The following is a 26,141-nucleotide window of genomic DNA, read 5'->3' on the forward strand; positions in this document are numbered from 1 at the left end:
TTTTCATTAGTTTTTTATATCATATTTGATTTTTGTTACTTTGATTACTATTTTTTTTTTTTAATTTTTGATGATTAATTTTTTTTTTGCTTTCTATGAGGTTATCCCGGTCTCATTACTCGGGCCACTAGTTTTAAAGATTAACCTGATTTACCTTGGTCTTTTTTAGTTTTTTTTTAAAAATATTTTTTGGATAATTTAGTTTTTTTAAAATAATTTAATTTTCACTTCACTTATTGTTGCCGTGGAGCGGAAAAATATCATTATAAAATAGTAATTTACTGTGTAATGAATCTTTATCCACCGTGTTTTCCCTTTCAGTGTTTTTTTAATAATTATTATATTTTGTACTAATAGAAAATTAATAGTGTAAATAATTTTGTTCGGTTGATGTTGAAAAAATATATCCGTAAATTGTTTTTTAAAGAGCCCTTAATGTTGGGTCTGGTGAGGGCATCAGCTTGATACCTTAATACCCCTACTGTTTGTGAAAAGACAACGTCATTAATACCAAGTGGTCCAGCCGAACCAAATCCTTAAAACACAAAAAAATCCATGCCATTTTCGCTTTCCTCCACATCACAAAATCTAAAAAGTCATCAATTTTAGAAATCTAAAAATATTATTAATATGTAAATTAAATACAAAAAGTTACTTTTCTAGAGAGGGAAATTAATTAAATTATTGTAAGTTGTCCTGTTGAAATACTTTATAACCAAAGTTAGGGCACATTACCTTACGGTTAATGCGTTATCACCGCGAGATAAAAGAAACATTTTGAGTGGGGGACACTCTCCTCCCATACTGTCAAAACGCCAAAAATGCCGTCCCTCTCCAAATCGACATCCTCTCCGCAACCACTCCTCCATCACGACAATTCCGACGCCGAGCGACGCCTTCGCGAGGCAGAGGAACGCCTCCGCGAGGCAATAGAGGATCTCCACCGTAGAAACGCGGTGCATGGTCCTTACCCCCCTTGCGATCACGGACCTGATGAATCCTGTGCCGCTCATGCAATTGGTAATCTCTGTCAAAGCTTCCTTCTCTCTTATGGTGTTCGCGTCGGTATCGGCATTTTGCTTCGTGCTTTCAAGCTTGCTAAAGGACATTCTTACTCTTCTATTCTCGACCTCAAGGTATACGGCTTAAGTGTTTCATGGCAGTTTCATAATTTTGTAGGGGATGTAAAATTAGGGTTTTTTTGTTTGATTTACTGTGTTGTCGGTTGAATTTAGGAGAGAATTTGCATAAAAAATGTTCGAATTTTGGATTAATTTCTTACTGGTAATGGCAGTTTCGTAATTTAAACGATTGGTCTGGTCTATTGTGTTATTGATTGAAATCATCCAGTGGATTTTTGTTGCATTATTTTTGTTGAAATTTTGATTATTTTCTTGGGAATTTGCTCAATTTGGTGTAGAAATGGATATAGAGAATGCTTTATTGGCAATGTGTGAGAATCTGGATTTTGTATTGCAGCAACTTGTCTCGGAGAAGGATTTAATAGTGAGAGAGGAGGCTTGTCGTGTTGGGTTACTTTTTGGTGGATTTACTGGATCATATCATGCACTGAGATGCTTTTTGAGGAAGTTTAGAAGGAAAGAAACGCCAATTAATGCGTAAGTTGTGAATGAATGTTTGAAAATTTACTGTATTTTTTTAGTTTATGTTATGATGATTTATAACTGCTTTGATTGGACCTATTCTTTGGTTATGACATTGTTTAAGGGGGTGATGGAGCAGATTTTTAGCAGGTTCGGTTGCAGGGTTGTCTGTTTTAGCATTAGATGATTCAAACCGGAGACGTACTCTTGCTCTTTACCTCTTGGCTAGGGTAGCTCAGGTATATGAGTACAGTTTGATATTTTATTGGTAAGCTTTTGATCTTTATTTTGCCAGTCTAACACTAGATCCTCTCATCAGTCTGCTTATAATTCTGCAAAATCTAAAAACAAGTTTCATCTTTGGGGAAGTCATTGGAGACATGGAGATGCTTTGCTCTTTGCACTTGCTTGTGCCCAGGTAAATCAAAGTTCACCTTGATGCATGGGACCATGTATTTGTAAGAACATTTCTGTGAAGTCATTATTTAAACCTGCTTATGAAGGCGGGAAATGAGAATTGGTTAAGCTGGTAAGGTTTGCAGCCTAGAGACCAGACATGGACCACTTATTTTTATATGGGACAAAGAATTAATGATGTGAGTGGAATAAGAATTGGTGGAGGAAGTGGAGTTGCATCTGAACTATCTAGTTGATACTGAAGCATAGTAACACCGCTAAATGGTCAGCCATGTTTGTGTGGGGGTGGAACACTGGTTAATCAAGTAAAATAAAGTTAGCCTGATTGGAATGATAATGGAAGATGAATGAGATGATTGAGTAGTAAGATGGGAAAGCAGAGGGTTATACATGTATTTAATTGAATTACAACAGTTACTTGGTGCTTGTAGGAGAGCTGGTTTGATTTTTTGGCTTCTACAAAGACATTGCTACACCAGTGAGGAGTATTGTAGTGCTGGTTGAAGATTTAGCAAAGGCAAGGCGAGGAACTAGAAGGTTTATTAGCAAAGTCAATGTACAATCCTAAGTCGTAGTTTGTAGAGGAAAGAGTGTAGTGAAGTTGCTGGCCTTGAAAATAGATAAGGACCTTCTCTGATTAAGTTGGTTGATCGGTTTATAGTTTATGATCTAGGTTCAAGAATGATTATAAGAGAGAAAAATGGCTCGAGTTAGTCTATATGAATCTTTTATGAGAAAAACATTTTTTCAATATTGAGCCTGATTTAAATCCATGAAAAACATGCAAGCTGAGGATCAGCCACCACTTATTAATTTCTTGTAATGATTTATATACCGGTAATAGTAATGGTTGTGAAATGCGCATCCCTGCCTGCAAAATTTTAATTTCTTTGTTCTCTATGTTTTGAGAAAGTTATTTACTAATTCCATCACCTCTCCATTTATCTGCTTATATATGATACATAACATTATCATGTCATTTCCATTATTGTTTTATTAATTTCTGAATTTCTTCATGTCTTTAATTATGGTTTTTCAGGTTATGTATGCCTTTATAATGCGTCCTGAGAGCTTGCCAAAAGCATATCAAGACTTCATTCAGAAGACTGGACCAGTTGCAGCGCCTGTATACAAGGCTGTAAAAGAAACTTGTAGAGGTGGCCCAGTGGATGTTGCCTCATTGTCAGCTTTTTTATCTCGCAGAGGGAAAATGGACTCTGTGAAGTTGGAAGAATTCCCTTCAATTATTCCTTGTTCTGTTGTTCATCCGGGCACAAATTCATGCTTAGCTCAGAATGCTAATGCAGCATCAGCAACGTTCAGGAAAACATTTCCACTTTACTTCTCACTGACTTTTGTACCTTATGTTGTTCTGCACCTGCAGAAGGTAATCTTTGACTCAAGCTGATTCTGTATGATTTTGGTTTTCTTCTTTATTATTCTTTTTGTGTTTGTTATTAATGCTATTATGCCATCTTCAGGCATTTAGGTTGCTAGTGCATTCAAAACTAGAAAAGAACCATTGAAGCAATTAACTAGTTGTGGTCTGCCTAAGCGGAGTCTTGGGAGGGAAACAGGAGGCAGAACTGCATGCTAAAAAAAATGAAAAGTTATATAAACAGCTGTTAGAAAATATCTAATTTACAATTTACGGTATATGGAGTTGTGAATAGTTCCACCTCTTAAGATAGTCTCACATACTTTTCACATAACAATACATGTCTTGGCCACATCTTTTTTTTTTTTTTTTTTGTGGCGGGGATTGTATTTCTGTTCTGTGAAGGATGATGGTCGATGTTTTCATTTCTGGAACTAATGTTTCTTTTGTCCAATATTATCCTTTCCTTCTAGTTCATGGATGCTCCTGCTCGGACATGTTGGCTAGCTCTTAGAGATGCTGTTCGCTCAACGACATTCTTATCTGCATTTGTTGGAATTTTTCAGGTAGCTGTTAACTCATTTGAGTTTTCTTATGTTAAAATGGTGAATATGTTCTATTGTTCTTAGTAGTTTGTGGATGATGCAAGGGGGTGATATGCCTTCATCGAAAAATATCGACAAGAGACCACAAACTTGTATACTGGATCGCAGGTGGAATATCTGCCCTTTCTGTACTACTGGAGAAAAAATCTAGACGTGCTGAACTTGCCTTGTATGTTCTTCCAAGGGCTGGAGATTCACTGTGGTATATTTTAGTGAACCGCCACGTGCTTCCAAATATTAAGAACGCTGAGGTATTACTTTTGTACAATATGGCCATCTTGCATTGGCTCAACAAACTCAATTCCAGATACAGATATCTATTTTACCTAGTTTATTCTGGATGATGCCTTCTACTTGATGCTCCCCGTTGATTTTCTGTTTATGATGCTATCTATTATTTGGAAAAGGCAAGAAAAGGCAATGGCATGAATATGCTCCACTAAATCAGCTGATTGGCATCTCTTTTGAGTTGCACCTCTCTTTTTGTATTTTGCTATTTGTAAAATAGGATCTCTTCTCCTTGTCAAAAAAATAAAATAAAAAAATTCAACTGAGTGGTCCGGTTGCAATTTGTAACTGTAATTAAAGAACTTATTTCACAGCCGGGAGACAAACAGGAGTCAATTAATGGTTTGGGTTTGGGCTATGCATGTTTTGTTTTGCACACAATTTATTTGCGCGGGGTTAACAAATTGATTTGCCCAAGGGTTGCTTCAAATGTGTACGAACACTCACAGAGACACTAAAACTTAATGACGCCCTTGAACAATGAATGCCACAAATGTTTTGCATGCTTTCCTGAATCAATATTTGAACTTATATGGCTGAGTGAGACTCTGGTTTGGCGATTTTGCAGGTGGCCCTATTTTGTGCATGCATGGGAGGAGTTATGTACTACTTGGAACATGAACCAGACACCATGGCTCCATTCTTGAGAGGCCTGATCCGACGCTTCCTTGCTAGTAGAATAAGCAATCCGGGCGGTCCATTGAATCGGAGTGCTTCTTACACGTATTTACAGACTCTTGATGCCATCAAGAAGCCAAAATTACAGGAAAGTAGAGAGGCTGAAGCTTCAACTTCTCAGGAATACAATCTTGAATCCATTGAAGGGCTCTAATCTTCTCCGGTGGCCCATTATTCTTTTATGATTCAATTCAAGCATTTGTTATAAAGCAGACGCTTTCTGCCCAATATATTAGAATAAATTGCAAGGGGATTAATGATATTCGATGTTTTCGAGTCATAACCCACTTGCATGTATCGAGAGTAGATTGTGGTTTCATCTAGATACAGGCATTGTTGTCCTTGCAAGGCCGTTCCCTTCAGAGAACTTGTCGAGGAATAGAGAATGAAGTTAGGGAGCAACTTGTAATAATTCTGGTAACGAATTTCCTATTGTAAATAAAACACTCCCTCCTCGCGTTTACTCTTTTCTGTGCTTGAACATTTTCTGTAATCTCAACATTGAAATGACTATCAGTAATTCAATTTGCTTTATGTCAATTTGGTGGTTACTCAGATCTTGGTCAACTCTACTCGTCTCTGTTCCTTGTTGCAGAATCTCTTTTGAATTTAGCCATTAAAAAAGGCTTGAGATTTATTGTACTTCCACGGTAATTCCTCCTCTTTTCTCTATGCAGCAACCACCTACATAGCTCTTACTTGCCAAAACATCTCATAGCAGGCAGCGGCACTCTACACCACCATGGATCTAAGGTTGCTCGAGGCAACTCAAACCGGAAATGCAGAGCCCTAGCACCAGTTGCCGAGAGAAAATCCACTAATCGTCGGCAAAAATAGAACTATAACTCATAATCTAAAACATTTAGAAAGACTATTTCCAACCAAAAAACCTTTGAGTATATGTCAATGCACATGTAAAATTCACATCAGCGTGAAAACAAAGACTGGAATAAACTAATACATATTTTTTTCACGATCCCAAGCTATCCGTTTATGGTAGGAAGAGGTGAGAAACACCACACAGCTTATACTTGAAACTTGAAAGTTCATCATAGCCATTCCAGCAAAATTTGGGGAAAAACTGAAAAGTCGATGAAGATTCCTTGCAGGTTATAGAACTGCTCCATGGCAATGGCAATAATAACTCAGGCTTTCTGGAAGTGAATGCCAAAAATGAAGCTGGCCTCACTGCCCTCGATGTGCTAGTGATGTAATTCCCAAGCGAGGGTGACACAGAAATTACAGACATTCTTCGGGGTGCTGGAGCTACGACAGCAAGATATTATCTGTTCTTGCAATTCTTCGTTTCAATCTGTCAATCAAACCTTAGTAAGCATCCCTACTGCATCAGAGAGAAGTCGAGCATAATGAATTCTGATGAATGACCTTGTAGCAGGATTGGTTGGCTTGCTATACCATGATCTTTCATATTATTCTTCTTCTAAAAAAAGAAAAAAACTCCCTCAGAAGGAAATGCTGGTTGGTTGATGACGATCAAAATCTTTCCTACAGAAGGAAATGGTACCAGCACTAAATACACATACAAGGAACATAATGGTGGTAATCAAGGATCTCATATAAAAACATTGATAATCATCAACAATTTTTACTCGAAATATTCAGTAGAAGCATGTCATACAAGTGTTTATTTATTTTTATTCAGAGAGTATGTGTTACAGGTTATTGATAGGAGCAGGTCCAATTTTTAATACCATATTTAATTCCAAGTTTTCCAGTTCAAACACTCAAGGTATATGATATGAGTTTCATTTATTTTTCACTATAGACAAACCATAGTGACTACCTTATGATTCATGCAGTCATCATCTGAGGCCTCACAAAAAAAAAGAAAAAAAAAAGACAAGGATATCTTCTGCCGACGAGAATTCTTCTTCAAACCTTATTTACAGTCTGCTTGCTGAAAAGACCCTTTTGCAAAGACAATCTGCTTCCATCCTAGTTAAGGTCACTACATAATATAATGGATACAAGGCTGTTTGACGCTGCTCAAAGAGGAAACATCGATTATTTGCAGCGGTTGCTGACAGAAAATCCATTAATCCTCAACATCACACTGCTGTCTGCTGAGAATCCCTTGAATATTGCTGCTGATATGGGGCATGTCGACTTTGTGAAGGAGATTATAAAGTTGAAACCAGTTTTTTCCAACGAGGTAAATCAAGAAGGCTTTAGCCCTACGCATATAGCAGCAGCCAATGGCCATGTTGAGATTGTGAAGGAGCTAATGAAAGTCGACATCAAACTCTGCCGGTTAGAGGGAGGAAGACAGAAAATGACTCCTCTACACTATGCAGCTATCAAAGGGAGGGCGGAGGTGATCAGTGCAATGCTTTCAGATTGTCCTGATTGTATTGTAGACGAGACTGTACGAAAGGAGAATGCTTTGCACCTTGCGGTCAAGAATAACAGATTTGAAGCAATAAAGATATTGGGGGACTGGATCAAAGACATGAACAAGGAGTACTTGTTGAACATGAAGGATGAGCAAGGGAATACAGTTTTGCACCTTGCAAGCTGGAAAAAACAACGCGAGGTAATAAATTCTTCTCCTGTCTGTTTCCTTCTTTCTTCCTGGTACTTACTAGCTCATATGGTTGATAAGGTTTTCTATTCCAGCTAGTTGCACTTGTACACTTGATTTCTAGATAAACCTACTAGGTCCTAGGTGATGCAGAAGTACAGCATGCCTTGATTACCTTTATTTTCACGATCACCCATCAAGGATGGATATCCAAAGACCTTCTGTCTATGTGATGCTTTTCCGGTGAAGAAGAGCAATCAGGTTCTGACTTTGACAGGGCCATTGGGGTATTATCCAAAACATTTATATTAAAATAGAGCTTCTTTCTTAGACTAAGAAAGGTCAAAACTGGATAGTTGAACCATAGGTGTCCATTCCCAGATATTTCTTCAAACCTAGGCCCTTGTGAAATAATTAGAATAATCATTAAACAAGATTTTAGATGGCTCGTATTCACACTTTTTTCAAGTGGAACCCTTTGAGTTCATCCTATAGGCAGAAAGATTAGCAACAGCCCCCTCAGTAAGGGAATGCCTATGTTTTGGTTGTGAGGTCGACCCACCATAACATAAAAATGTGAGCCATCTATATTACCATAACATAAAAATGTGAACCATCTATATTACAACAAAAACAAAAGGAGGTCAACCTATAAATACATGCAAAGCTCAGTCCATTTTAAACAAAAAACGGTACCCTGTAGAATCCAGTCCCAAATATGCAGCGGGGGCCTGGTCTTTTCGACGCTGCTAACCAATGCTGAGGCTTAAACTTTCTGAACAGACCAGGCGAACACATGGGATGCAGAGGAGTACCAAGACCAGGAAAGCAAGCTGTCTTCACATTCCTAATAGTCTGATCACCGAGGACCACGTATCGATGTTTATTCTGAAAACTGAAGTGGTCCATTTATATCTTGCCCCGTCAATTTTAGGTCTTTGGTTCTCAGGTATCGGGGGTCACAGGACTTCATCTAAACAAAGAGCTGCTTTTGTTTCCACGTTAGTAGTGGTTATGCATCATATCGGGGGTTCTCAGCTAACGAGATTCGAACCTGAGTCTAGCAAATGTTGGGGATGGCCAACATGCCAATTGACTCAACTTACTTGTGCATGGCCCCTGCAAATAGTCATCCAACTTAGCAACTGCAGTAATTTGACTACTCTTAAACATTTAAATCTAAAAATATGCAAAAATGAGATAAGTTATCCTTGCAGGTGCTAGAAATGCTACTTGGAAGCGGAACTGTAAGTTCAGGCTCGTTGGAAGTGAATGCCATTAACAATAGTGGCCTCACCGCCCTCGACATGGTTCTAATTTTCCCAAGCGAAGCAGGGGATAGAGAAATTGTTGAGATCCTTCGAAGCGCTGGAGCAACAAGAGCAAGAGATATCATCCACTCTACCATTCCCAACAATGAAACCTCTACTGACAACCCCCCAACACCAGAGAGATGCCTGTCAAACCGAAATAATTTGGTAGAATACTTCAAGTTTAAAAAGGGGAGGGATTCACCTAGCGAAGCGCGCAGCACACTACTAGTTATAGCTGTTTTGGTTGCAACTGCAACATTCCAAGTTGGAGTCAACCCTCCAGGAGGACTTTGGCAAGATACAAACATTCCTGACCATACTAATAGTACCAGCAGCAGCAATGCTCACTTTGCAGGTCAGTCCATTTTGGCTACCACAGAACCGGTTGGCTTCATGCTGTTTGTGTTTTTCAACTCAGTAGGGTTTTCCATGTCTCTTTACATGATCTATGTCCTCACAAGTGAATTTCCCTTGCAATTTGAGCTTCGAATATGTCTGCTTGCTATGTATTGTACTTATGGAACCGCGTTACCATGCATTGTACCATCCAACCTCTATGTATCCGTCCTGTTAACCACAACACTATTGTCTTCAACTACGTCCGCTTTAGCACGAGGAGCACGTCCACTTGCAACAATGCTCAAGAAAATTTTCAAGGACTTCACTCATAGAGTCGTTTGAAGTGGATGGATGCAAAATAAGGCTTCGAGCATGATTGTCTTGCTCACGTCACCAAGCGAGTCTCTTGCCGATACATTTTCACAAGGTAAGAAGTTCTTGGCCGGGTATCCAATCGGGCATCATATGAAACTAATGTATAGGATCTGTTGGTGATTAATAAATGTTATTTTGCATGCTTTGATATGTGTGAGTAAGCGATTTCTGTGCTTTCTCTCTGTCACAAACCAGTTGTAGTTGTGATGTTTTGTATTAAAAAGTTTGGAAAATACAATAAAGCCCTTGGTGGCTTAAAGAGAGGGTATAAATGATTGAAGGGTAGTGTGGTAATTGATCAATAGTTGATAAATATAAATATGAAGAAAAAAAAAATAAAAAAAAAAATGATCTGATTTTGAGAGATTGAATTGAAGGATAATGATTTTGAGTTATGATTTTGTTTAAATGGTGAAATTGTGTTAGAAATCAGGGGATAATAGTAGGTGATCTGTTGAAATTCTGGGTTTGAGGTTGAAGATGACGAAAATTCAGTTTGGTCCCTCAATTTATGAAAATTGCAATTTAGTCCCCGAACTTTGGAAATATTACAGATTGGTCCCTGGAGCATAAATTGAGGTTCTGAACAGAACTGAGGATGATTTAAAGGCAAAATTCCAGTATAATTAATATTTTCAGTTTGGTCCTCCAATTGGACAAATTACGATTTGACCCCTAATATTTTGATAAAATCACATTTTGGACCTTGGGGCATAATTCAAGATTCTGGACAAAGATAAGGACGAATTATGGATAAATTTCAGTATGGTTAGGTATTTCCAGTTTGGTCCTCTAATTTTGGCAAAATTACATTTTGGTCCCTGTTTTGAAAAATTGTCGTTTTAGTCCCTAAACTTGGGAGATTAAGCCCTGTTTTATTTTATGCTTTGGGATCTTTTGTTTGATCTGTTTTTGATTATATTTCATATATTTATTGTAGGTTCTCCTAACGATCCTTAATCGGATTTTTGGGTCTTTCGTCTGACATTCCTTTAGTTCAGTATTTTCCGGGTGAGTGGAATAATCTTTAATATGCATATAATATAAATAAATATGTATGTTGATTATAAAATGAGTACAACTAGTAAATTTCTTAAATATTTATATATGTTGCTTTATTTTCCGAGTACTCATTTATTCTTGAATTTGCACTCGCAATCTGATAAAGTAAATTATATTTGATATGATATACATTTCTTTGAGGATTATGTGAATATCTGTTATGCCTTGATATGATACTTGTCAGTAACTCCATGCTAACGGAGAATAGTTAGCCTGTGTGCACATAGTATTCTGTTACCTAGCTGGTGAGAGAGGCATCAGCCTGTGACGATTGATCATCCCACAGTGGTCACCGACGGGTGTCATCTGGTCACCGACGGGTGTCATCTGATCTCTGACATGTAATCCACTACGTTATGATAATATGTTACGTTATGATAATATGTTTAGTAAGTATATGTATATGTATATGTATATTAAGATAAATCATCTTACAAATTATTAATATCTGAAATGTATATTAAATGTTATTCCCTCACTGAGTTGATTGAACTCACATCTCATTTTTAATATTATTTCAGGTTCTTAGTTTCTGGGACTTTGTTGAGTGTTTCCGCTTCTTCAGTTCTGGTCGGTATGCCTTGCTTGTTCGCAAGGTTTTCCTTTCAGTTGATTTGATGTCTTAGACGCTCCACCGTTACCTTGGTTTAATTAAATTTGAATTTTGACAATGTAATGAGTATTATGAATTATTATTTTTGTTTTAATAACTATCTTTCAGTTTTGAATAATACGATATTTCTGAATATTATGAGCCGCTGCGTATTTTTGAATAAATTGTTCTTTTGATATGTCCGTTTTGAGGCTTAGCGTAGGTGAGGTGTCCTTTCGACACCGCTCCTGCGTTGCCGGTCACGGATCCGGGATTCGGGTCGTAACAGTAGTCTTCACAGGTTCCCCTTCCAAGGGGCATGGTATCTTTCCTTCGGTTTAAGTAAATTGTTTGTTCATGTTTTCCACTTGCTACATTGCGTTAATAAACATTCCACCAGATATGCGCAGTCTGTTCATGTTTTAACCACAGCTTCAATTACATCCGCTGTAGCTTAGCTGGTAAAACAACTTCCAAAGCTCGGAAAAATCGCTGGCAACCAGACACGCAGGTGCTTCAGTTTGTGATAAGGCGATGAACATAAAGGTCTTTCGGTCAACTGAAAACACCTGCTAGTTTGAACTTAAATTTCAGTTTTTGGTGAAATTGTAGCTAGGAGCATGATGGAAGCATCTGAAAGCACCTGCTAGTTACTAGTCAAGAGTCGGTAGTCTACCACGTTGAGTTAACAAGGAGCTCTCTGTTGTTTATGATTTGCTATTTGGTTTTCCAATGCCTATTTGAAACAAAAACAATATAAACCCTAGGCGAAAAGCTAAAAAAACCAAGAAGATTTGTTCAAATGGACATTGAAAATGGCTTTCGATTTCTTCTATTACCAAGAAATTCTCCATCCCCTTATGTAATCCCCTAGAAAACTCCTTTGCCAAGACATTCCACACGGGAAATCTAAATTACTTTTAAAAGTTACTACTAGGAAATAAACTCATCCAGGCAGAGCATTTCCTATGGAAAATTCTCTTACCTTGAGACATTGGTTTTTAAGACTCTGCACGTAATATGTTTGTTCCTGGAGAATGCTGTGCTAACCAGACCTCTAACAAGCAGCAGGAACAATCTCATTTCTTCCTAGCAGACGCCAATACATCACCAAATTGATACAAGACAGGGGAAATTGATTGTTTGCAGCGGTTAGTTTTAATATTCAATATCCCGCTGTTGTCTGCTGGCAAGTGACAATACTTTGATTCTCATATGGGGCATGGTGACTTGTGAAGCAGATTACAGGGCTAAAGCCAGTTTTCCCATAGAAGTAAATCAACAAGGGTTTGTCGCCATGAATATTATAGCGAAACCCACATCAAGCACAGATCACAAAAAAATAGCACTAACAACTAATTAACCAATAATTAAACTCCAAATTACCAATTATTACCAAGAAAATATAACTATAAGGGCACCATCAACCATGTTCCAAGCAAGAAAATAATAAATTGCCAAAAATCCTTGTTCAATACTTTCTTTTAAGGCTTAAAAAGAAAGCTTAATCACCACCAGCTTTCTGGTAAACATAGGTAAGGCCACACTTACCACAGTAGTGCCTATCAAAATGATTAGCCATGAAAGTACCAGCACCACACTCAGCATTAGGACACTCCTTCCTCAACCTCTGGACCTTGCCGCTATCATCAACCTTATAGAACTGGAGTACAGCGAGCTTGACCTTCTTCTTCTTGTGCTTGATCTTCTTGGGCTTCGTGTAGGTCTTCTTCTTTCTCTTCTTGGCTCCACCCCTCAAGCGAAGCACCAAGTGCAGAGTGGACTCCTTCTGGATGTTGTAGTCAGCAAGCGTACGGCCGTCCTCGAGCTGTTTTCCAGCGAAAATGAGACGCTGTTGGTCCGGTGGGATACCTTCCTTGTCTTGTATCTTGGCTTTGACATTGTCGATAGTGTCTGAGGACTCAACCTCGAGGGTTATTGTCTTGCCCGTCAAGGTTTTCACGAAGATCTGCATCTTCGCTTCTTTACTTTCAGAGATGCAGAGCAGATGCGGAAGATTTAAGTCTGGGTTAGGGTTCGGCTGGAGTATTTGAGGAGGAAGGGGTACATTAGGGTTTTAGTGATGTAAGGTAAGGGCATGAAAGTACGGATATAGCCATAGAGCTATTGGTTATTTACAGGGGCTAACTTGGGAAGAAATTGTTGGACTCTCTTTGGGCTGGTTAAGTGGATGGTTGAAGCAGCTCAAAACAATTATGGTGTGTATGTGACCGTGTATAATATGAATATTAGAATATGTATATATTATATTGAATTAAAAAAAATATAAATATCTTTAAATAAAGTTTTGGATTATATTCGATAATATTCATACTTTATTTATTATTTATCAAATAAAACAACTATATTGAAGTTAAATTGTCATTTCTACTTCTAATGGAAATGGGACCCCTTCCACCTCGCAACTTAATGGTGTTTTAAGGGCTTGGAGTTTAAACCCATTAAATCTAGTTATGCATATGGTAATTCCGGGCTGTCCTAATGGAGATGTTTGCTGAGATACGGACAAACGAGGCCGCAACAACAGTTGCTGCAAACTAGCTTCGCAGGTCAGCCATTTTTGCTAGCAGGAAGACAGCTGCTTTTATCCTCTGTCGTGCAACTCAGTAGGGTTCTTCATGTCCCTGCATGATCCTCACAAGTGAATCCCCCTTGCAATTTGAGCTGGGGATGCCTATTCGTACTTTGTATTTTACCTGTGGCTTTGTTTTTTCAAGCATTAGACCAGCAAATCTCCATCTTCAAGTCCGCTAACCACGCCAGTCTTGTGTGCAGCAATGTCCATTTTGGCGAGGTCAGTTCGATCACTTACAGAGAAGTTTCGAAAGTTTGTCATGGAAGTGGCTCCCAGAGTCATTTGAAAGTGAATGAATGCATAAGAAGCCAAAGCTTGGAGAGTTAATTTCGTGTTAATATCATGGCACAAGCTTCAGACAAACAAGGGAGCATGCTGTTGAATGGAGCGTTCAAGATACCAAATCACTAGGTTTACAACTTACAGTGTGTCGTCAAAATTTTATGGGAAAAGAGTCTTTCTGATTCGACAAGTAAAATGGTGGCCAAGTATCTAGGCAGCCTAGAACTAATGTATAAGACAAGTTTCATGAATAAATATACAAATATGCAGGTCTGCTTGTGTGTTTCTGAATACGGGACTGCTTTGCTCTCTCTCTCTCTCTCTCTCACACACACACACACACAACTGTTTCTTAGTCTTCACAAATTCTCTATTCCAAGAGGCGTAAGAATCTTTCCTTATACTCAGGTAATTGAGGCTTAGACAAGGGAAAAACTATGATTACGATTTTGGAAGAAAATTCACTTCATAAGCAACATAATGGGATTACTTTCAATAAGATGCTTTCTCCATTCATCATCCTTCATTACACAAACAAACAATATGAGATCAGATAATTCTTGACATGCACTTAATTGATCAACACAAGATACAGCTTCAATCGAAACACAGATATTACATGGTTTAAAAGCCTTATTTTTCATCAAGAGATTTTGAAATTTTGTATGTTTTCTTACCAATACGGCACTCAATCCCGCTGAATTTACAACTAAATACACGTTTCAATATTGATCCCCCAGCACTTGACCTCTTCATTTCGTTTACAACTTCTCTCTTTAAGACATCGCTGACATCCCCCAATGCCCAAGCCAACGATATATGAGGGCGTGGATCCTATTTGCAACATCCAACATAGTACAAGAGTCTTGTAAGATATATACAATCACACTTAGTAAGAGATGTTCATGGGAATTACTTAATAATTAAGCTCACCTTATAAAATTCAGGAAGATTGTGGAGCTTATACACATCATTAACAGACTGAATTTGCTTGGTAATCTAAAGCATTTGAAACAGAACCAATCATTGTTACATAAAATTATAAAAACTTGTAAGGTGAAGAAACAAATACACAAACAAAATTTGTCAAGCAGCATACCTCAGGTAATCCTCCAGTCACAACTTCTAGTGAAAGAAAGGTGCGTGTCTTGTCATCATTAACAAAAACTTCCCACTTATTAAAGTCAATCCAATATCTGCTTCGACAAAACATTGTTTCAAGGAAAAAATTTGCATAACCCCATAACAAAAACTTATGCTTAAGCTTATCAAAACTGACCCTTTTTGAAACTGAAGCTTCTGCCGAAGCATAGCAACGACTGAATCAATCTGGTGAACTCGAATCGGCACAGTTCTTCCTAAGCTAATATGGAACTCTCTGCCTAATGCAACTTGTTCAAGCTTGTGATCATCTTTACATAAAATATCAAGAGGAACATCGGCATCAACAACATGAAGACCAGGCACAACTAATGATATCCTGTTCAAGAACTGAACCACTTCCTTCTTCAACGCAGGTGGTATATTAACTGAAATCACATAGTTAAATGAACAAAATTCTCTACTACTCGTTAATTAAAAAAATTAACAAGGGAAATATGTAGAAGAAACCTGGAATGTAGACGTGCAAAGCATAGTTGCCTTGAACATGAGGGAAGCTTCTAATTCGACTGGACTGACCATTTAGCATGGAATCCAATGCACCTTCATTAACAAACATCAAACAGTTGGTGAGCCAAATAAGAAGAGGACTGATTCTAAAACAAAAGGTAATGAAAGATTGGTTGGTTACCGAGAGGATTAGAAGGAGTGAGAAGTGCGAGAGGAGGCGGCGGTAAAGCTATGGCCTCTGCTTTTGGGTTCGAAACAGGAGGGACTGATTTCGTTGTTGGTGGACAAGAGGAATCAGAGTCTGAATCAGATGATGCGTCGCCGTATGAAGCTCTCAGTATTTCCATTCTGCCAAGGAGAAAGAGGAAAGTTGCTGCTAATCATAGCCACGCTATTTTTAGATTGAATTTTGCACACCGTCCATTTGGTGAAATGCCACAAGGAGTACTTGCAAATTTACATGTTTGAAAGAAACTCTATGGCCATGGCACATCCTTCGCACTTCAAAACACTAAAAAAAAACAGGGATCTTTTTGCTAGTTAATTGATTTTTGTTATTATGGTTCTCTCTCGGTACAAAATTTCAAAGAAAATATTATTGAAAACCACCAAAAAAAACCTTGGACAAAAAACTAGAAAAAACCTAGATACCGAATATGCAGACAAATAAATTGGTTATTCTGTTTCATAAAAAAATCAAGGAACGCACGGTTTAAAACGCCAAAATCAAGTGAAGGAAACATACCTAGAAAACCCAGAAAAAGATTTTGTTGAGAGAAGAACAAAGTTGCTTTATTTCTTCAAAAGTTCAAAGAACCCACCATTGACAACCCTTGAATCAAGGCTGTAAAACAAAATCAGAAAAAACAAAGCCGCTTATCCATCAATGGTTAATTGGGAAATGAAACGATAGATAAAAAGAAGATTAATGTATGTATCAATACCCTGAAAAATAAAAAAGAGAAACCAAACCCAGGGCCGAAGGAATATGGTTGTTTGGCGGACTAGGTGCGGTGCCTATGTCTGCAAATTAGGTCTTTGGTAAAGCAAGTGCAGAGAAGAGAACGGGAGAAATAATTGAGGAGAGAAGATGGGAATGGCCTCACAATTGTCTTCTTTAAAGAAGAAAAGATGAAGGAGAGGGCCATACGTTCATAATAACATTTAGCAAGCTTGTACATATACCGCGCGTTGCTGAGGGACAATTCTTAGCAGCATGAACTGTTATGGCAATGGCAATGGCAATTGACAGTTAAATCTGAAAACATTTGAATATAGAAGTTTGCTAAAAAACAGACAAATAATTTTGAGATGCAAAATCAGCTTTGTCATGTTGTAGAGAAGCAGCGCTGTTGCAATCCATAATAGCAATGGTGGTATTCATCTACGTATAAGATCACATTAAAATATCGTTTAGAAGCTCAGGTCGATTCATATTCTTTAAAAATTTAATTTTTTTTTAATTTTTTTTTATATTTTAAATCTTTTTTGATGTATTAATTTTAAAAAATAATTTTAAAAAATAAAAAAAATATTATTTTGATACATTTCAGAATAAAAAATATTTTGAAAAAGCAATCATAATCACAATTCATATCTCCAAACAAACTCTAATCTATATTAAAATTACAATGTTAATCTCAAAAATAAAATAAAACTTCAAAATATTTGCTAAGATTATATTTATTGGAGTGGTATTTGTAATGTTTTTCAATTTATTTTTTTATGAGATTATTTTAAATTATAACTCAAATTATGAGTTTAATATGATAACGACTTGAATTTTTTTTTTTTAATTATTTAAAGCAAACTTCTTGTTAATTTTACTTTTCATCAAATATATTTAAAAAATAATTTATTTTTAAACAAATTTGTTGTTAACTTTACTTTTTTATTACTTATATATGATTCCGTGTATGATTTATGATTAAATTCCATATTTATAATCTGGACTTGGTATTTTTTTTTGTAATGTGCAATAATTAAAAAAATATACTATTGTAATTATATGATAATACTTTTTTATTATTAATGAAAAACTTCAAACTCACTTCAAAATAATAATAATAAAAATCTTGTCATGTATTCGGATTGTTGCTACATGTTTCATAAAGATAAAATTCAATTGTTTTTGAATAAAAATATAGTCAAAACAATGTCACTGCTTTATCTATGATAAAAAAAAAGGGAGAAAATTCACCACCCACTCATATATCTAAGTAAACACCACAATTTGTTTTTATTAAAAAAACTAATACTTATAATTGAAAATATTAGTTTTGTGGTGCTCCATCATATTCATTACTCTATGGGTTTAATTTTAAAAAAAATATAACTAAGAGAGAAAAATCACAAATGATAATATTTTTATTATTTTTTAAAGGTCATAAATTTTATATTTTCTCTACTCTTTACGCTGTCTTTTTATTTAAAGCGAACTCCAAATAATAACTAATAGTATATCATTAGCACTATAAAATTGTTTATTTAAAAAAAAAATGAGTTCTAAGAAGTAATTAATATTATCACTATAAAATTCTCCGAGAAGGACGTATATAATTTATAGTATTATAAAATTGATATCATGTAATTTTCCTTTTCTTGTCTAAGGGTTTTGGGCTAAAACTTCTAGCTCGATCAGTTCATATTAATTTAAGCCAAGCCCTCCGAAATACTCTATTATTTTCTCGTGGCCTCAAAGAAGGATAAAGCCCACAAAAGATTTAGAGGCAGCCGCAAAAAACCCTAATTCAAATAACTCCTATAAAGCCCTAGACACCATTACATCCCTCGCCATTTGTAGCGCTCACTCTAGAAACCCTAGTCTTTTTTTTCCGAAGATACACTTGCCGTTTCTTAAACAAAATTTGGTATTTCTAGAGATAGGAGAAGAAAAGAGAAAGATTACTATGACGACTCACGAAATTCAAGCTCAACAGACCGGAATGCAGGGTTTTTCTCTGTATTTATGGAGAAAAACTTTGCGTGTCGATATTCCCGCTGAACTGAGTGATCTTTCTCTTTTAATTTCGTGATTTTTTTCCCTTTTTTGAAGTGAGATTACAAGGAGGATTTTCAGCTCCCTCTTCTGATTTAAAGTTGAGGAAACTAGCTGGCCGAATCGAACCAATTTATTTACAGCCATCACTGAGTAATCTCTTTTTTTTTTTTTCAATTTTTTTCAATTTTCAATTTTTTTTTCCAATTAAAATGGCTATAATTTTGATTTTCTTTTGCTGTTGTGGGAATTTCGGAGGTTACAGTGATGAATTACAGCTCCCTCTTCTGATTTAAAGTTGAGGAAACTAGCTGGCAGAATCGAACCAATTTAATTAACGCCACCACTGAGTAAACCCCGTTTTCCCTGGATTTGATTTGATTTGTTTTGATTTTGATTATTTGGTGATTCAGATGTTGTTGTTGATTATGATGAAGCAATAATATTATAATCCAACACTTGATCCGAGACATTAATTGTTCAGTGATGCCTAAAATTGAATGCTTCTGAATCTGCTATTGATGTGTTCCTGGTGCCTTTTGTTAGAAACTGAAGGCATTAATTACCTTGTTTTGCTAACAATAACACTAACAGTTCTTGCTTTGCTAATTTTGCGCACGATCAGATTTATGGATTTTGCAAGTGAGCTCTGTGTCCCCTCCAATTTGATTTCTTTGTAGTACGATCAGATTTAATTTCCAATTTAATTTTGCGCACGATCAGATTATGGATTTTGCAAAGTGAGCTCTGTGTCCCTCCAATTTGAGCTCTGTGTCACTCTTCTTAATCTTGATAATGTGTTGTGGCATTCCTATCTACGCAACATGAATTCAAGGTTAAAGTTTCCGTTCAAGAATTCAACACAACTCTACATGCTGCTGTTGAGTTATGATTTCCATTGTTTCTTCTGAATCATCAAGTGATGAAATTGGAAAAATCTTAGGACACCTTCCTACATAGCTTTCTAAGCTATGGATGAGAATAAAAAATTTCCATTCTGATGATGATCTTCGGGCCATGTTTAACGGCAAACGAAATGGGTTATCTGGTTTTTTTAAAAATGAATTTTTTTTTATTTAAATTAAAAATATTTTTTTGTTTTTAATATTAATATTAAATATTTTAAAATCATAACAAGTACTTAAAAAATTATTATATTGATATTTTTACAAGTAAAATACATTTTCAAAACACAAAAAAAAAAAAAGTCATTACGCTTCCTTTCACTACGATCGGTTAAAATGCTCGTACATACACTTTGCCTAGGTCTTCCATGTTCCCTTCGATTCATGGCATGTTGCTAGCCGCAAATGACTTCTTCTCACGTCTGATGATTTTTTCCATGATTCGTGATATTGCTTATAAAGGACTTCGAGCTTGCCGTTTTCCGTTATAGACTCTAATTTACTAAACCATAGCACATGAAATGGGCTCCCACACTCACGTGATCAAAGTTGAAATTGACTCCATCTCAAAATTGATGCATGTGAAGTTCTGAAAATGACCTCACACGGTCTGGGCTAATAAAATATCAAGGAATCTGCCGTTGGTCTTCGTGGGCTGTGGGGCCTAGCTGTTAGACAATCATTGAGCGTTTTAAAATGGGCCTAAGTTGGGCCTATTTTATCTACTTACCTGCACTCCACTCATATAAAAACCATTCATTGTAGATAGTGGCTGAGCCCATGATTAGATATACCAACTCTGTTTTTTCTTTTTATTATTATTTTTATGCTGTGTTGTTTTTATTTATACGCTGCCCTAGGATACCAACATGAATTATTTTCATTCTTGTATTTATCTTAACTGTCAAAACTATTTTTTGGGTTTTTTTCTTATTTGTGGAGTTTAAAATCTTTCTCAATTAAATCTTAACCGAACTATTTTTTCACAATTTAAATTTAAATTTGATACAGTAATACGAACAAATTCATGTACATAGTCCGGGTTAAGATTGTTCTTTTTGTATTGAATGCTAAGGACACACGTGTCAAGATCAGGTCGTTTCATGAAAAGATAAGGTGAAATCCAATACAAGAATGTTCAAGTCAAAGTTATGATTTGGCCACTAGGGCGCAGAAAGCTAGTTAAGTGAGACTTTTGGCGCAACTGCCCAACCGCCAACCACGATCATGGGGTAGGAAAAGCGAGCTAGCTCAGGGATGCGGTCACATGATCCACATCCATCATGCTATTGCTCGTAAGCATCGTTATCAGACCAGATTTAAAGGTTGTTCTGGTTTGAAGTAGGTTTTAAGTTATGGAAATTAATTTGGATTAATTCTAAATTAAATTGAAAAAAATTAAAAAAATATTTGAAGTTTTTAATATTTTATATAAAAAAAATAAAGAAATAATTCATATGAATATAAACTTTACATATTATAAAATAATAAAATTTAAAAATTTATTTCAAAAAGTTTTTTTATTCTATATTGAAAAAATATTTTGTTAGTATGTTATTATTTTAAGCTTGAAATATTTAAAGTAAAATGATTATTTATACCACATTAAATAGTTTCAAATTTTTTATTGAAAAAACTTTTTTATTGTGAATATAGAGTATATATATTAAATAGTTTCAAATTTTATATTGAAAAAAATAATATATTTTTTAGTGAACATAGATTATATATAAAGTTTCAAATTCCATATTGAAAAAATAAAACATTCTTCTAGTATTTATATAATGGACTTTAAAAGGAATTAATAATCAACTAAAAAATTTATATAAAAAAAGTCCCTAGCTAGAAAAAAAACACATTAAAAAAATAAATCTCAACCGATTTTTTGTTAGGTTGCTTGGGTCATATATCAACTAAGCGAGTCAATTAAGTTTTATAGTGTTTTTACTTCATTTCCTAATTTTTTAACCTATTTAAATTGGTCTAGTTATTAAATTAACCCGCTGCGCGGTCTAAATTTAATAACAATGCTTGTAGGGTGAAGTTCGTGTAGCCCCTTGAAAACTTGTTTTTTCAATTGACAATATTGCAAGAAGTTTATGTGTTTTTTTTTTAAAAAAATTAAAAAGAAAATCTGTTTCTATCATATGAATTATAATGTAATGTTATTGTGCTTCAGGTGTATACATGGTGCGTAGTTAATGGCTAAATTACTACTTAAGTTTTTATTTATTTATCATTTCTTTTTCTTACTTTTCATCTTTATATAAGCTATTTTTTTTTTATCGAGAGAAACAGAAAAAAATTGAAAAAAAAACTGCAATAAAATGCTTCTTTAGATTATAAAAATAATATAAATTATTTTTTGATATCTCATTAATTTAATAAATTAAAATTTTGTTGAAATGATTATTTAACATACATCAAAATTTTATGACTAAATAGTTACATGTTCAAATCTCACCACTCTTACTCTATTTTCTAATAAAAAACTAATTAATAGCATAACGTAGTGCTAGTCCATATAAATTAATTTTAAGCCTAAAAACCTTCACTTTAGATAGTATGTAAAAAATAATATAAATTATATTTGATTTAATTTAACAATTTAAAATTTTATATTAAAATGATTCTTTGATAACCTAATAGCTAAAATCATTATAATTAATAACCACATTATAATTAATTGCACAATAATTAAATCGAGTTAGGGCAGGGTACGATAACACTAAACTCTTGGCTGACATGATTTGAACTTGTTCAATTCATTTTTTTTTAAATATATATTATTTATTTTTTTATTTTAATAAAATAAATTCATTTCAACTCTTGATCTAAGACTTCTAAGGTGGGTTTAATAATTTTTATAACAAAAAAAAACCAATTAAAACACTAATTGCATGCATCCATAACTCAACACCGAGTACATTTCAAGACAATCAAAGACATAAATTTAGTTTTCAAACAAGAATCATACCACTATAATAATCAATATATAAGAATTATTTCAATCTAATATAAAAAAAAAGGGGGAAAAAATAAAAAATGACAATCTACACGCGTTGAAATTTGGCCTAAGTCTAACCTATATAAGAATGATGATGATAATTAATGGATTACGCACTATACAAAACCATGTTCTCTTAACTTTTTGCCAGCAGAATCATGGCCAAACGTGGTCAAGAAGAAAACTACGTCTTTCCTTAGAATTTAATTTACATTCATCAAATCCCACAGGCCTTATAAAATCTAAAACAATAAAATGCTTGGTGCCATGAGAACAGTACTAAGAACTTCGCCAGAAAAGTCAAGAAAAGTTTCGTTGCCTTTACTTTCCAAGCCAACAATTTTCTTCCAAACTTCATCCTTAACCATTCACTAACTCGATTGGAATTATTACATGATAAGAACAAGCTATAGCCCCATGAATCTGAAATATTTTAGTTGGAAGTCGGTGGTGCAATATCGTGAAGTAGTGCTTAAATGGGAGTGTAAAATTCTACCACGTACACATCGACACGCGCACCATTTTCAAAAGGTAAAAACATTCACGAGGGACCCTATGTCTCCATCAATGCCCAATATAAATATCATAATGTCCTTCCATGGGTGATCACAAGTCATAACCCGACTTTGATCTCACGTTGCCTCTTCACACGCAACTTGAAGAAGCAATAGCCACTAGAAAAACAATGCTGCCCACTTTATTTCATTTCACGCTGTTTCTCCTTTCTTTTAATACTGCTGGAGGTTCCTTTGCTCGTAATACTGGTGGTACGTCCAAGAGCGCTGTAGGTGACAGAAAGGTGGTCGTCTCTCCTGAAATGTCTACAGGACCGAATGGAGAAACCGGTTCCAGTACAGGAGCTACTGGTTCCGAACATGGGCCTAACTGGGACTATAACTGGGGGTGGGGTTCTAGTCCAAATGAAGGATGGGGTTACGGGTCTGGTTCGGGGCGGTCACATAATGGGTTCGGGAGAGGTTTTGGGTTTGGGTTTGGTTCTGGAAGCGGGTCGGGATCAGGGTATGGTTATGGGTCTGGAAGTGGTGGCGCTCAAGGTGGCGGGTATGGTGCTGGAAGTGGGTCCGGTAATTCTGCTGGTGGTGGCATAGGTGGAGGAAGTGGCGGTGGTAGAGGTTTTGGGTATGGGTTTGGTCCTGGAAGCGGGCCGGGCTCAGGGTATGGTTATGGGTCTGGAAGTGGTGGCGCTGATCATGGTGGCGGGTATGGTGCTGGAAGTGGGTCCGGTAATTCTGCTGGTGGTGGCATAGGTGGAGGAAGTGGCGGTGGTAGAGGTTTGGGTATGGTTTGGTCTGGAAGCGGCCGGGCTCAGGGTATGGTTATGGGTCTGGAAGTGGTGGCGCTGATCATGGTGGCGGGTATGGTGCTGGAAGCGAGTCCGGTAATTCTGCTGGTGGTGACAGGGGTGGAGGAAGCGGCCATGGCTTTAGTGGCTATGGGACACACTCACCATCCGACTCCCGTCGAAGAACCAACCATGGGTGATGGAGCTGGCTTGGAGTCCATGCGTGCAGGTCTTTGTTAGGCCAAGCGTGATGTTTCTCTTTGCGTATTTGTAGTGTCTGCATGGCGTGTAAGCTATCTTGATACGGTGCAATCGCTTTGAGTGAGTTTGCACATATTTTATCCTTTACTGCATATATGGATATGCTTTTAGTGATATAACTATGTTTACTTTGCTCTTACAAATATATATATCAAAAACCAGTCATTTTCTTACTTGATTTCTGTTGATTATTATTCTCTTAATTATTCACAAATTTTCTTCGATTTGGCATACAATAATAGGAAGTACTGCCTGTTCATCCCTATATATACTATATGTTCAGCTTTTGTTAATTATGTGGTCTCTAATCATATAATTTCCTTAATGAGGCCCCTAGCTAGACTATCTTTCTGTCTATTAATTTAGTTATTCCTTCCAATTTGTCCCCTAAGATTGTTAATTATTTTGGACCGCATTATCTCACTGTCCTTTAATTTTCTAATTGGAAGTTAATTTTAAAACTTAATTAGTTTATTTTTTGAAAAAACTAAGACTAACTCATCAATTCGCCTCATCTAATTATGATCATCTATGAACTTTCATTTGGAGAAAAATATTTAATTAACTTAATGAAACAAACATTCCTTAGCAATATACAGGCGCTCTGTAATAAAAACATATTTTTCATCTTCTCTTATGATACCCTCGCATCACCTGCTCCCTCCTTCTCTTAAGGACAAAAACATTTATGTACAAAATAAATAGTAATCATGTCTCCTAGGTAGGTGGCATGGAAACCTTGTGGGCTACATTGACTCGAGTAGATTTAATAAGCTATAAAAGAAATACAACTACATGAACAAACTGATGGGATTCTGCTTCTACCTGTGTCGAGTCTGTCGACATGTGAGGGATTTTTTTCATTTTCTGGACAACTACAAGCAATCCTCCATGATTTTTAAATTTTGTTTTGGCAAAAATAGATGGATGGTAGCTTGTAAAACCTGGAAATTCACAAGCTATTCTAGGGCAGGACTGAAACGGAAAAAAGTTCTGAAACCATAAGGAAAGTTGTCCTAACAACCTGTGCTCACTCTTCTAGGTTAGAAATCGGTTCTCATGGAGAAATATAGATGTCAGATTGAATGTCACCACTCAGACACAAGCATAGAAGGACATGTATTGGTTAAGTGAGTTATTAGATTTGTCATAACGCAACCTGTCCCAATAATCAAAGTCGAGCAAATAAATGAGTGCAGGTAGCTAAATACTTTTGACTCCATAATCTAACTTGATTTTCTTCAACCTAATTAATTAGTGGGTCATGGTTCAGAACTGGACATGTCCGTATCCCTATCTGTCATTCCTGAAAGCTAAATACAGTCCCGCTCAATGGGTTGACTAAGCCATGACTAAGGCTCCAGCTGTATCAACTAACAGTCTAGAATCGACAATTTAGAACCGGACTGGATTAGATTTGTAAGGTTTGGTTGACTTGGATTCATCTGGTTATTCACGGGTTGACTCAATGATCCAGGCTCTAGGCTCCTTTCCGAGCCGGCCCTCAAGCTGGCAACTATGCTTGAAAGTTGAGGAACCAATTCAAATTACTAATTAAATCAGGAAAATCTGGGAACTAAAAGTTTTCACAGTAAAGGCTAGCAGAATAAGAAACAACTTGTATAAATCAAAGATTTAATTAAATAGAAATTAGTTAGTACTGTCTATGCTAGATGAGCAGCTAAAGGACAGTAGCATGTCTAACCTGCATAGAATAGGAACCATATTCCTAGAATGCGTTCTAATCACACTAGAAGTTAGAATTCGTGAATCCAAAACATGGAGGCATCACCAGAAGATAGGCATATCGCAGAAGTTAGCAAGCATCAGGATCGAAAGAGATGAACAGCGGCGGCAAAGGGAGTGAGCACATAGGTGATCTGACTTCTAAAACTAGCTTCCACCACAGATAGTGAGAAACTGTAGATCATTCCAGCTTGATATTGGCCCATTCATCTTCATTTCGACTCACCTGTAGTTCAGGA

The 26,141-nt window shown here is 36.1% G+C and overlaps 5 protein-coding genes and 5 non-coding genes across 14 annotated transcripts; 8 read left to right on the forward strand and 2 right to left on the reverse strand.

The window, feature by feature from the left end:
* The first annotated feature begins 743 nt into the window (after positions 1-743).
* LOC118028256 (uncharacterized) lies at positions 744-5,510 on the forward strand. The gene is made up of 8 exons (XM_035031797.2): positions 744-1,136; positions 1,480-1,619; positions 1,744-1,843; positions 1,924-2,022; positions 3,061-3,408; positions 3,873-3,965; positions 4,049-4,255; positions 4,861-5,510. The coding sequence occupies exons 1-8, from the start codon at positions 822-824 to the stop codon at positions 5,122-5,124; spliced, it is 1,566 nt and encodes a 521-aa protein (XP_034887688.1). The 5' UTR covers positions 744-821; the 3' UTR covers positions 5,125-5,510.
* A 980-nt stretch (positions 5,511-6,490) lies between these two features.
* Positions 6,491-11,510, forward strand: LOC118028257 (uncharacterized). Of its 3 annotated transcripts, XR_012168005.1 has the most exons (4): positions 6,491-7,524; positions 8,730-9,591; positions 10,480-10,550; positions 11,123-11,510. XR_012168005.1 is itself a non-coding variant. In XM_035031798.2 (2 exons), the coding sequence occupies exons 1-2, from the start codon at positions 6,952-6,954 to the stop codon at positions 9,504-9,506; spliced, it is 1,350 nt and encodes a 449-aa protein (XP_034887689.1). In that variant the 5' UTR covers positions 6,491-6,951; the 3' UTR covers positions 9,507-11,116. The 3 variants fall into 3 exon arrangements, 1 of the variants encoding a protein (XP_034887689.1); XR_012168006.1 differs by lacking the exon at positions 10,480-10,550; XM_035031798.2 differs by lacking the exon at positions 11,123-11,510 and having other exon boundaries at positions 8,730-11,116.
* A 1,053-nt stretch (positions 11,511-12,563) lies between these two features.
* On the reverse strand, positions 12,564-13,257 carry LOC118028255 (ubiquitin-ribosomal protein eS31 fusion protein). The gene has a single exon (XM_035031796.2). The coding sequence runs from the start codon at positions 13,166-13,168 to the stop codon at positions 12,698-12,700; it is 471 nt and encodes a 156-aa protein (XP_034887687.1). The 5' UTR covers positions 13,169-13,257; the 3' UTR covers positions 12,564-12,697.
* A 1,300-nt stretch (positions 13,258-14,557) lies between these two features.
* LOC118028254 (uncharacterized) lies at positions 14,558-16,957 on the reverse strand. 3 transcript variants are annotated; one of them, XM_035031794.2, is made up of 9 exons: positions 16,789-16,955; positions 16,627-16,705; positions 16,428-16,526; positions 15,864-16,030; positions 15,683-15,775; positions 15,351-15,600; positions 15,171-15,267; positions 15,005-15,070; positions 14,558-14,905 (listed from the first exon to the last, which is right to left on the reverse strand). In XM_035031794.2, exons 4-9 carry the CDS (start codon positions 16,027-16,029, stop codon positions 14,705-14,707), a joined length of 873 nt encoding a protein of 290 aa, XP_034887685.1. In that variant the 5' UTR covers position 16,030; positions 16,428-16,526; positions 16,627-16,705; positions 16,789-16,955; the 3' UTR covers positions 14,558-14,704. The 3 variants fall into 3 exon arrangements, with proteins under 3 accessions (XP_034887685.1, XP_034887686.1, XP_034887684.1); XM_035031795.2 differs by having other exon boundaries at positions 15,864-16,193; positions 16,627-16,957; XM_035031793.2 differs by having other exon boundaries at positions 16,627-16,955.
* Positions 16,958-18,584: 1,627 nt separating this feature from the next.
* Positions 18,585-18,697, forward strand: LOC118028392 (small nucleolar RNA Z107/R87). The gene has a single exon (XR_004684016.1). It is a non-coding gene; the product is annotated as a small nucleolar RNA Z107/R87 (small nucleolar RNA).
* Positions 18,698-18,737: 40 nt separating this feature from the next.
* LOC118028399 (small nucleolar RNA R30/Z108) lies at positions 18,738-18,837 on the forward strand. Its single transcript, XR_004684021.1, has one exon. It is a non-coding gene; the product is annotated as a small nucleolar RNA R30/Z108 (small nucleolar RNA).
* Positions 18,838-18,934: 97 nt separating this feature from the next.
* LOC118028390 (small nucleolar RNA R30/Z108) lies at positions 18,935-19,034 on the forward strand. The gene has a single exon (XR_004684014.1). It is a non-coding gene; the product is annotated as a small nucleolar RNA R30/Z108 (small nucleolar RNA).
* A 68-nt stretch (positions 19,035-19,102) lies between these two features.
* Positions 19,103-19,196, forward strand: LOC118028393 (small nucleolar RNA snoR31). Its single transcript, XR_004684017.1, has one exon. It is a non-coding gene; the product is annotated as a small nucleolar RNA snoR31 (small nucleolar RNA).
* A 395-nt stretch (positions 19,197-19,591) lies between these two features.
* Positions 19,592-19,688, forward strand: LOC118028391 (small nucleolar RNA snoR31/Z110/Z27). The gene has a single exon (XR_004684015.1). It is a non-coding gene; the product is annotated as a small nucleolar RNA snoR31/Z110/Z27 (small nucleolar RNA).
* A 3,426-nt stretch (positions 19,689-23,114) lies between these two features.
* Positions 23,115-24,135, forward strand: LOC118028253 (uncharacterized). Its single transcript, XM_035031792.2, has one exon. It carries the CDS (start codon positions 23,278-23,280, stop codon positions 24,133-24,135), a length of 858 nt encoding a protein of 285 aa, XP_034887683.1. The 5' UTR covers positions 23,115-23,277.
* The last annotated feature ends 2,006 nt before the right edge of the window (positions 24,136-26,141 follow it).

The sequence above is a fragment of the Populus alba genome, chromosome 15 (assembly GCF_005239225.2).
Source record: "Populus alba chromosome 15, ASM523922v2, whole genome shotgun sequence".
Taxonomy (NCBI): Eukaryota; Viridiplantae; Streptophyta; class Magnoliopsida; order Malpighiales; family Salicaceae; genus Populus; species Populus alba.

Excerpts from the sequence above, each read along its gene's own strand:
- LOC118028256 (XM_035031797.2), top strand. The coding sequence starts at position 822 with ATGCCGTCCCTCTCCAAATCGACATCCTCTCCGCAACCACTCCTCCAT. Across the intron at positions 3,409-3,872 it reads TTGTTCTGCACCTGCAGAAG|TTCATGGATGCTCCTGCTCG; the intron begins GTAATCTTTGAC and ends CTTTCCTTCTAG. Across the intron at positions 3,966-4,048 it reads CATTTGTTGGAATTTTTCAG|GGGGTGATATGCCTTCATCG; the intron begins GTAGCTGTTAAC and ends GGATGATGCAAG.
- LOC118028257 (XM_035031798.2), top strand. The coding sequence starts at position 6,952 with ATGGATACAAGGCTGTTTGACGCTGCTCAAAGAGGAAACATCGATTAT. Across the intron at positions 7,525-8,729 it reads GCTGGAAAAAACAACGCGAG|GTGCTAGAAATGCTACTTGG; the intron begins GTAATAAATTCT and ends TTATCCTTGCAG.
- LOC118028255 (XM_035031796.2), bottom strand. The coding sequence starts at position 13,168 with ATGCAGATCTTCGTGAAAACCTTGACGGGCAAGACAATAACCCTCGAG.
- LOC118028254 (XM_035031795.2), bottom strand. The coding sequence starts at position 16,029 with ATGGAAATACTGAGAGCTTCATACGGCGACGCATCATCTGATTCAGAC. Across the intron at positions 15,776-15,863 it reads CACTCCTTCTAATCCTCTCG|GTGCATTGGATTCCATGCTA; the intron begins GTAACCAACCAA and ends TTGTTAATGAAG. Across the intron at positions 14,906-15,004 it reads ATCTTCCTGAATTTTATAAG|GATCCACGCCCTCATATATC; the intron begins GTGAGCTTAATT and ends TGTTGCAAATAG.
- LOC118028253 (XM_035031792.2), top strand. The coding sequence starts at position 23,278 with ATGCTGCCCACTTTATTTCATTTCACGCTGTTTCTCCTTTCTTTTAAT.